The 9820-nt window shown below is 53.3% G+C and overlaps 1 protein-coding gene across 2 annotated transcripts in view; it reads right to left on the bottom strand.

Annotated features, from left to right (window-relative positions):
* Nucleotides 1–1329: 1329 nt before the first annotated feature.
* The window catches only part of CCDC12 (coiled-coil domain containing 12), a 63163-nt gene continuing 54672 nt past the window's right edge, over nt 1330–9820 (bottom strand). Inside the window, exons 3-7 of one of the 2 annotated variants that reach the window (XM_017855713.1) lie at nt 6794–6873; nt 4651–4712; nt 4374–4408; nt 3272–3348; nt 1330–1976 (exon numbers count right to left, since the gene is read on the bottom strand). In XM_017855713.1, the coding sequence (XP_017711202.1) occupies nt 1867–1976; nt 3272–3348; nt 4374–4408; nt 4651–4712; nt 6794–6873 (364 nt within the window). In that variant the 3' untranslated portion in view covers nt 1330–1866. Of the gene's footprint in view, nt 1977–2767; nt 3176–3271; nt 3349–4373; nt 4409–4650; nt 4713–6793; nt 6874–9820 lie in introns of those variants that run through there. The other variant, XM_017855714.1, reaches the window with a different exon arrangement.

Below are 9820 nucleotides of genomic sequence, written 5' to 3'. Positions count from 1 at the left end.
AATTCTTTGAGAACCAATATGAATAAAGATTTGTCCAGATAGGATCTACATTTTCTTCTATCAAGTGTTTGAGACTTCCAACATTCTGGGACCATTGGAACCACTTAAATTCTTGGATTCTCATGTGCAAAAACCCATATGAAGGCTGGCTCAGTTCTCAAGGAAGACCTTTTTTTCAGTCGAGTAAGTGGCAAGGTTTAATTTTTGTATGGGAAGCCAGGAGGGCAGATTTGCTATTAGTTCACAGGGAGTGTCACCTTTTGGGGACCCAGCTTTATAGAGAGTTCTATTAGGGCCCTCATTTTGCAAAGGTTTTGGTTTGTCTTCAGCCCAGGCATCAGGAACCCCCAAAAAACAATGTTCAGTTTCACCTGGTTTGTCAAATACTCTCAAGGCAAAGGTCAGACTTTGGCATTCTGCTATCTCTTTTACATTCTGCCAAAGTATTCCTTATTTTCTTGCCAGCTCATTGCTGTATTTTTTAAATATTTGTTGTTATTCTTTATTTACCTAGAATTTTTAGCTGTTTGCAAAGAGAGGATCAGTTCAGGTAACTATTCCACCATGAAACTAGAAAGAGAAGTGGTTGGCCGGCTGGGTGCAGAGGCTCATGCCTGTAATCCCTGCACTTTGGGAGGCCGAGGCAGATGGATCACCAGAAGTCAGGAGTTGAGACCAGCCTGGCCAACATGGTGAAACCCCATCTCTAGTAAAATACAAAAATTAGCTGGATGTCGTGGCACGCATCTATAATCCCAGCTATTTGGGTGGCTGAGGCAGGAGAGTAACTTGAACCTGGGAGACAGAGGTTGCAGTGAACCTAGATGGTGCCACTGCACTCCAGCCTGGGTGACAGAGTGAGACTTTGTCTCGGAAAAAAAAAGAAGTTGTTGGCCATTCTTTCTTCAAGTACCTTCTTTCTCTAGTTTCCTTTTCTTGGAACTCCTGTCATCTATAGGACATGTATCCGTATGACAAGGTTCTCAAGCTACCCTCCATCTCGCCCTCTTTATCTCTCACTGCCACCTTCTATGGCCGTCTCAGCTTTAACTTCCAATTTACTAATCCTTTCTTGGACTATAGGTTAATACTTGGCTCTCTAGTGAGTTTCTTATTTTAAGAGCCGTATTCTTTCTTTCCAGAATTTATCATCAGTTCTTTCTTATGTCTAATCTCTGTTCTTAGGGTACCACACCCTCTTTTATCTCTCTGATGTAAAAACAAATGCTCATTTTTAAAACCTTGTAGGCTGTTACTATTTCAGTTTGGGTATAAATCCTCCCACTTGGGTTACTGGTCATTCTTTAGGGCACTGGATTTTCTCATGTATTTTTTAATTTTTGTTTGCGTACTCATGATGCATGGTACTTTGTTTTTCCTTCTAGGACAACACCCAGGGTCATAAAACCAGAAGCATACCTTTCAATAGCTCTCGGGACTGTCGTACTGGGGGATAACCCTACTCTAGTCCCAGAGCTGATGCTGAGTGGCAGCTTAGTTGCCAGTCACCAGGTATCCATGTCCTTCCACTGCTACAGACATGCGTCCTGTTTCCAGGTGCAATCCCAGGAGATGCAGGGAGTCTTTTCACCCTTTTTTTCCATAGGAAAAACAGCCCAGCTCCAGTTTTACCAACTGGACAGAGGGAGCCTGGCTCCAGTCCTGCATGTACCACTGGACCTAGGAAATATTGGAAGGGTTTCTGCCCCATGTGGGAGTCCGGGTCTTGGTCTGGTCTTACTACTCAATGCAGAAGCTGGCCAGCTACCACTTCAGCCCTCACCTACAACTAGAGGTTTCTGTTTCTTTTCCACACAGGAATTACCTTCCAAGAATAGTTGCATAACTTTAACTTAAAGGGTTTTCTCATTGGTTGTGTGAGTGTGCTGGTCTCTGTGTGCACAAACCCACTCTGCCTCTATGACCGGAGTGCTTGGCACTGTCCTCCAGAGATGGGTCATTGTGTTTCTGGAACACTGTGGAGAAGAAGAACACACTAGACGGCTTAGGGCAGAGGCAGGAGGCTCAAGGTGATATCCCGAAGGAAACTCAAGGGTGTAACCATCCTGGAGGAGATGCAAATCCAGTTGGCCACAGGTACTGCAGTCAGAGATGATGCAGCCAGCCAGCTACCCTGGAGAGTCAGCTCCACAGAGGAGGCCCATGTCCTAAAGCCAGAACTTTGGGGATCTAGGGTCCACGACCACACCTGAAACCCAGCCTACAATGTCTCCGTCTCTAGCAGAATGGGCCACCCCTCCCATGCAGGGTCTCTGTCCTAGGGGAGCTACAGTCTAGCTCTGACTGGTGGAGCAGGGAGAGGGGCCGCCTGGGGCTGGGGAGAGTGGGGAAAGCAGTGACAGCAGCATCAAATCTGGAGTGGCCCTGAGTTGGGGCTTGCCAAGGCCCAGTCTCTCTCATACTGTGAGAGGATCCCCAGAGGACCAGGGTGGGAGCCTCTCCAGCTACTCCACAGACCACTGCAAGGCCTAGGCCGGGGGGAGGTGTTAAAAAATGACTTTCTCAGACCCCGTCTCTATCACCCAAGGATCTTGAGATAACCAGCAGTGACCATGGACTGGGCCAGGACATGGCTGCAAAAGGCAGCCCTGAGTGTTCCCCACCCCTCCAGCCTTAACATGCCCAGCCCAACACAGGGATTATTCATACATATTAAGTACCACCTCTGCAGTCACTCCATCTCCACCCTGTGGAGCCCAAATCCACAGTATCTACCCTGAGACCTAGGAAATATTTGACAGATTTCTGCCACAGACAGGGTTACTTGTCTCTATTTCCAGATTTTTTTTTTTAAGTTCAAAATATATACACATATACAGACATATTTACATTCACATGGGCAGACACAGGCATGCCCAGAGTTGTTGCTGGTTCTGCCGCCATTCAGAATGGCAGGGGCCACCCAGGAGACACGGAGCTGACCTCACCGATAGGGGTTTCAGACTTGACGGGGCAGGGAGTCTCTGCTCAGAAGCCAAACTGGAGTTGACGGCAAGCCGAGCCCCCATCCCTGCCCAAGACCATCCCCTGCAGGACAGGCCTGATGGGCGAGTGGTGGGGCAGGGCATGCCTTAGTCAGAGTCACAGGCCTTTTGCTCGGTGGCAGCATCCACAGCAGAGGCTAGGCTGTCGCCCTGGCCTTTCAGCCTTTCACCTGAGATGGACGGCAGACAGAAGGAGTGGGAAGGGTTCCTGTGCTCGGGCCACCACCCAGTGGGTAGGACCCCACCTTCCCAGGTACTGCACTTACGGATCAGCTCGGCAATGGCCCTCTGAGTCCGCTTTTTCAGTTTCTCCAGCTTCTTGGCCACATCTCTCTTGAGGTCCCTGGAGCAGGGAAGCAGGGAGAAGCAGGAAGGTGAAGGTTGGCCTGATGTGGCCTTGGACCCCCTTCCCTCTTGCAGCCCTCTGGCACAGGAGTCATGCTCAGTTGCTTGAGGGGGCTGCCCTGGGGAAGAGGCCAGGACATTCCCCTTCTGCACACTCTGAAACCCAGCACGAACTATTATTTCCTGTCCCACTGAGGCAGGGGGACTAGTACCACAAACCCACCCAACACAAGGGACTGAGCTAAGACATGCAAAAGCAGATGGTTTCTCAGGGACCCTCTCTTGCTCTGCTCCTCCGGTCACCATCAGGGAGTGACTTGCTCCCGTCCACTGTGGGCCCTGCTCCTCCTCCAGCCACAGGCCCAGCCCCTCCACTGTGGGCATCCAGATGTGCACAAGCACTCAGTCCGTTCTCTCTGGCTCTGGGATTCCCAGGACATACGCCCCATGCTTCTGTTTCATCAAATTAAAATACCCTCAGCTGGTGTTAAGTCGACCCAGAATCAGACGACAGGGATACAGCCCTACCTCCGGCTCAAGATGCAGACAGACACAAGCCTCCCGGCCCACAGCACCCTCTCTCCCACTCTCTCTCTGCCTAGCAAGAAGGATGATGACCTTCATTTCAGAGAGGAAGAAACCAGGGCCAGAGGGAACAAACTATGGTGGTAGAACAGGAACAGAAAACTGTGTCTGCCCTTCCCTCCACCCCTGGCCCCCAAGGACAGCAGTTGGGCTTGCTCAAATGGGGGCTCTGGAACAGATGGGCTCTCAACCTCTCAGGAGGGCCTTCATGAGGGGCCTGCTGCTCCCCGCACCTGAGCCCCTCTCCATCACTCCCCTCTCATCCTGCCACTTACGTCCTCCTCAGCACTGGTTTCCAACAGTAGCTATCTCGTGCAACTCTATGTCTGTACTGCCAGTCTCTGCACTGTGAGGGCAGGAAGGGCCAAGCCCCTGGCCCATGCTGGCACCAAGAGCCCCCGAGTCAGCCTGCACCAGCCCCACACGGGTAACACTCACCAGTCAGGCTTCCGAGGAGCGAGGTTGGCCAGGTCCTGGGAAGGGAGGAGACACATATCAGGGTGGAGGGGCCGCCCCAGGGAAGGGGGAGGGCAGGCTCGGGAAGGAGGGAAATGGGAAAAAGAGAAGGAGGAAGGAGAGGGACGAGGGCAAAGAGGCAGGTGGGAAGGGAATAAAGAAGTGACAAGAAGGAATGGTGGGCAGAGGGAGAGCAGGTGGCAAAGAGAAACAGGACACACAGAAGCAAGGAGTATGCCAGGGCGGCCCACGCACTTACCACCTCCTCGATGACGGGCTCAGGCTTGGCAGCCTCCAGCTGCTCCTTCACCTTCTCCTCCACTAGAGGGTGCAATAAAACAGAGAAGGCCTGTGGGAAAGGCGCTGCTGCTCTGCCGGGACACTGCCTACTGTGGCAGTGAGACAGGACCCCAGGCTTCCTTGCACCCACCTCTCTGTGGCCCCCAATCAGCCAGAGGTGAAGACCCTGCAAAGGCAGCTCTGGAGGGGGAGCCTGGGTTTCCCAGGATGAAGCAGTCCCCACAGGCCAAGAATGGGACAGCAGGAGGCAGCCAGCCACAGTCAGTCAGGAAGCATGGATGCTGACAGTAACTACGAGACCAGAGAGCTGCCTGGATACATACAAAGTGAGGACTGGCTTCTCACATAATCCTAGGGCTACTGGGCTCTGAGGATGTCCTCTGGGTCCTAGCCTAGCCAGAGCCACAGGTGGCTTTTCCTCCATCCCACCTCAGGTGTATGCTCCCAAGACCGGGACAGAGGCACCTTTCAGTTCCTCCAAGCTGCTGCCAGAATAGCGAGCCTCTGAGCAATCTGACTAGAAGGGTCTTGCCCCTCGGGGACAAATGGCAGAAGCACTAACAACTCTGGGCTCTGTGGGCTTCCTCCAACCCCTGGCACTCAGTGGGCCCATGAGTGCCCTGCTGCTCTGCCTCACCTCCCTCCAGAAACAGATGAGAGTTGAGAGCTGCCCCTGACCTCTCCTCTGTCCTGCCTACTGACCCCCAATGCACCATTACCGTACCAGATGGGGCCCAGACTACAAAGCAAATCATAGGGAAATGTGTGGATTTCAGGGATGAAGGAGGTGGGGAAGCAGACTGGGATGTGGCCAAGCCGGAAATACTTTACTTTTTCCCAAGATAAATGTATTTATTCACTTGTTACTTATGCAATTCAAATAAAGATGATAACAAGGCCAGGAGCGGTGGCTCACACCTGGAATCCCAGCACTCTGGGACGCCGAGGCGGGTGGATCACCTGAGGTCAGGAGTTCAAGACCAGCCTGGCCAACATGGTGAAACCCTGTCTCTACTAAAAACACAAAAATTAGCCAGGCACAGTGGCACACACCTGTAATCCCAGCTACTCAGGAGGCTGAGGTTACAGTGAGCCGCAATTATGCCACTGCACTCCAGCCTACTAGGTGACAGAGCGAGACTCCATCTCAAAAAAAAAAAGTAACAAACATAAAGAATTAAAATGGGGACTCTCCAGGGCAAGGGCCCAGGGATCCGGAGGACTAAGAAACTTCCTGGCATGAGTGCTGCGGACGGCCAGAAGCTCCTAGTGGCTGTGCTGCTCCCACACCATGGCAAGAGACTAGGCAAGCCCTGGGCCAGGTCCTCTCCCCTGCCTCGGTGCTCCACATTGCTGGTCCACTGCTGTGCACGGCTGAATGACTGGCCCCTGTCTCTGACCCACCCAGGGCCCACAGGACCCATCACCTGCCCTGCTGCCCAAGGGCCCCATGACCACATCCACTTCTCAGCCCAGGAGTCCTCTGAGAGGATATGGCCTTTTTTTTTTTTTTTTTTTTTTTTTTTTTTTTTTTTTGAGACGGAGTCTAGCTCTGTCTCCCAGGCTGGAGTGCAGCGGCCGGATCTCAGCTCACTGCAAGCTCTGCCTCCTGGGTTTCCGCCATTCTCCTGCCTCAGCCTCCCGAGTAGCTGGGACTACAGGCGCCCACTGCCTCGCCCGGCTAGTTTTTTTGTATTTTTTAGTAGAGACGGGGTTTCACCGTGTTAGCGAGGATGGTCTCGATCTCCTGACCTCGTGATCCGCCCGTCACGGCCTCCCAAAGTGCTGGGATTACAGGCTTGAGCCACCGCGCCCGGCCGATATGGCCTTTTTCAAACCCCACTCAGATCCTGGGGAGGCCTCAGTCTCTGGGTGTGAGCAGGACTGAGAAGGCACAAGAGGCCTCTTCAGTGCCCCGACAGCCTCTGCTGCCACCGAAGGCCGACTGTGCACATCTGCCATGAGATGGTAACAAAGGGTCCTGCCTGAAGGCCCAACTCCTGTCCTGGTACTGCTGGTTATTCTCAGAGAGCAAAGCCTGCTGAGGTGCAGGGTGGCTGACAGTGCCAGGAAGCAGAGGTGGAGAGGGGCAGCCTGCTTACCTGCAACCGGTTTGGCCTGGGGCACCCTCCTCTTCTTCAGGTCCTCATCCTCCGGGACATAGTTCCGCAGCCTAAGTTCCCTGCAAGGACAGAGAGAACAAGCAGAGACGAAGTCAGTGTGTGACATGGTCTCATTCGTTCATTCATACAACTTGCATAGCCCATGACTTCCCAACTTTCCTCTGCACTCTCTGGAGATGGCCTGGTGAGGAGGAAAAGCACAGAATGGAGTGTCATCAGTCAGGCCCCTTGGCACTGTCCCCTGCCACTTAGTGGGACTGGCTGCCCTCCAAAGGCCCTGTCTACTCTGTTGGAGTACAGTTCTCTTCCAGAGTTGGGCCAAGGATGCCTAGGGAGCATTCACAGGGTGTCTCTCCTGGATCATCCCCATTTAACAGCTAAGGGGATTGGAAGTCAGAGAGACCATACCCTTTTCACAGGATCACACAGCAATGGCTGCACATCTGAGCTCAAGGCAAGGTATGCCTCCCAGCCAGGGCTAAAGCTCCTGGACTGAGTGATTCCTAAAAGAGAAGGCCAGTGGTCACCCACAAGTTCCCCAAGTCTGGTCCCTCTTCAGAGCCTTCCTGCCCTGGGGCTCATGCCACGGAGTACGCCTCAACTACTTAGAGAAAAACATCTGGGTGTGCTGGGCCAGGGGCAAGTGGCAGTGAGTGAGGAGTGACGTGTGGACAGACAAGCAGGTGCTGGTGGGCTCCAGAGGGGCACAGCTACCTATAAGCCGTGGGAACATGGGAGGGGAGGCACTCCAGGAGGTGGCGGCGCCTAGGCCTGCAGATGACATGGACAGGGTCAAGGCACAAAGCACATGAAAGGCTGACTCGGCTCCAAGACTGCTGAGAGTGGCCCGTGAGGGCTGGGAAAACAGGCATGACCATGTACAAGGCTGGGAAGGCCACAGTCCACCAGGACAGCAGTGAGAAATGCACAGCCCCCAAGGCCTCCATGAAGACAGAGGAGCCACAAGGGACCAGAATTGCCCAGCGGGAGCTGTGGCTAGTTACTATGTTTTTATTTTCTTCCTGCCTCAGTCTTTTCAGGCAGGGGTGGCTGAACCAAGAACTCACTGGGGTCCTCTCTGGCTCAGGGGCTCATCAAATCCTAGACCCACACACACAGAAGCAGGCTCCCAGAAAGAGATGTCCCTGGTAACTCCACAGGGCAGCAGGGCAAGAGGTCCTGGGGGGTTGCTGAGTCTAAGAAAGGCAAGACAGAGGCAGTCGGACAGACCCCTAGCCCCGGGGGATGCAAGAGTGGCCCCTCAGATGCCGGCCAGGGGAGACTAGGCCGCGGGTCCTCCTCCTTCCCCAGTACCTCTTTCAGTTCTTGACCGCTGGTCCCTCAGAAAAGTCCTGGGCCTCTAAGGCAGGAAACAATTTCCCAACAGGCCTCCCATAGTCTGCCATCTTCAAAGCCCTCTGTCTGGACCAGGTAAAAGTGCTGCTGACTTCCCCAGGACCTGCGAAAGCAAGCTTTCGTCTGTGGTGTCTGTGGCCACACAGCTAGCAAGCGGCAGTGCTTCGGACTCAGGGGCTTTCAGATGCCATTCACTCTCCTATTCAAGGGCTCCACCTGCTTCCTGCCCCCAGCTTACTCACCATCTCCTTCCCTCCTGCCAGGGCCCCTGGGCCTGGAGCCTTGGGGCTGGGCTGAACCACTGGGTGAGGGGGGAGATGGGGCAGTGCCAACATCGCCTGTGTGGAGGAAGCCCACCTGCACTCCGAGAGCCTGCTTCCTCTAAGGCACAGAGATACCCCACCCCGTCCCCCATCCTTAAACGCCTGCCTCAGGCCTGGGGGTACATGTCAGGTCACAGAGGTATAGGGAGACAAAGTGGGGCATGACTGGGTGCAAAGGCTTTTGTTCACAACAGGGTGGGGAGAAATGAGGAAGAGAAACTGGGTGTGGGAAGAAAACTGCAGGGATTAGTAAGAAGAAAAACTGTCACTTTCAGAAACTGTCTCCAGGGTTCTATGAGAAACTGACAGGAGAGAGGAGAGGCCAGAGGGAACTGGACCCAGAACTCAGAGCAGCAACCCGCACCCTGCCTCCAGCCCCGCCCACTGCCCAGGCTTCAGAAGACCAACTGGAGAAGTGAACCACAAGCAAGAGGTGGAAGCAGAGCCTTGTAACCACTGTGCCCTGCCACCCCCAGAGTGGAGCACTGGCCAAGCAGCCAAGAACACCCAGATCTCAACCACTAGGGGAAGGTCCCATTCTGGGCCTCAGTTTCCACATTTAAAAACATTAAGGCTGTGCTGGGTGCATCCAGCTCTATCGAGCTGAGTCCACACCCTCCCCACACTCACTCTTGCAGAGCTAATCTGATGTGCAGCCACTGTTGTGCGATCGCGTGAACATGGTGCAGTCTCTCTGACCTCCAGTCCCCTCTCTTAGCTTGGAGAGCTAAGAGACTTCCCCTCCCTAATGCCCACTTAACTGCCCATCCCTGGAATTCCACCACTACCTGTGGGGAAAGGAAAGAGAGGTCAGCCTGTTACTGTGTTTATATAGAAAGAAGTAAATTTAAGAGACTCCATTTGGCTCTGTATTTGAGATGCTGTTAATCTGTGACCCTACCCCCAACCTTGTCCTTGCAAGAGACATCGCTGTGGTGATTTAAGGTTTAAAGGATTTTGGGCTGTAAGGAATGTGCTTTGTTAAACAAATGCCTAAAGGCTGCTTGTGGTTAAAGGCCATCACCATTCTCTTAAATCTCAGTAAAAGAAAAACTTCTGTCTCCTGCCCGTCCCTGGGAAATGGAACATCTCCGTGTATCTGTATGTCTTACTGCTGATTTACTCCCTTATCTTTTGAGCAATAAATACTGGGGGAACTCGGAGACCGGTGCCAGTGTGGGTCCTCTGTAAGCACAGCACTGGTCCCCTGGGCCCCGCTTTTCTTTCTCTATACTTTGTCTCGGTGTATTATTTCTTTTCTCAAGTCTCTCGTTCCACCTAACGAGAAGCACCCACAGGTGTGGAGGGGCAGGCCACCCCTTCACTA

Source organism: Rhinopithecus bieti, unplaced genomic scaffold (genome assembly GCF_001698545.2).
Source record: "Rhinopithecus bieti isolate Rb0 unplaced genomic scaffold, ASM169854v2 scaffold_39746, whole genome shotgun sequence".
Lineage (NCBI taxonomy): Eukaryota > Metazoa > Chordata > Mammalia > Primates > Cercopithecidae > Rhinopithecus > Rhinopithecus bieti.
Note: the sequence above shows the minus strand (reverse complement) of the source record. Positions and strands in the feature narration are given on the sequence as shown.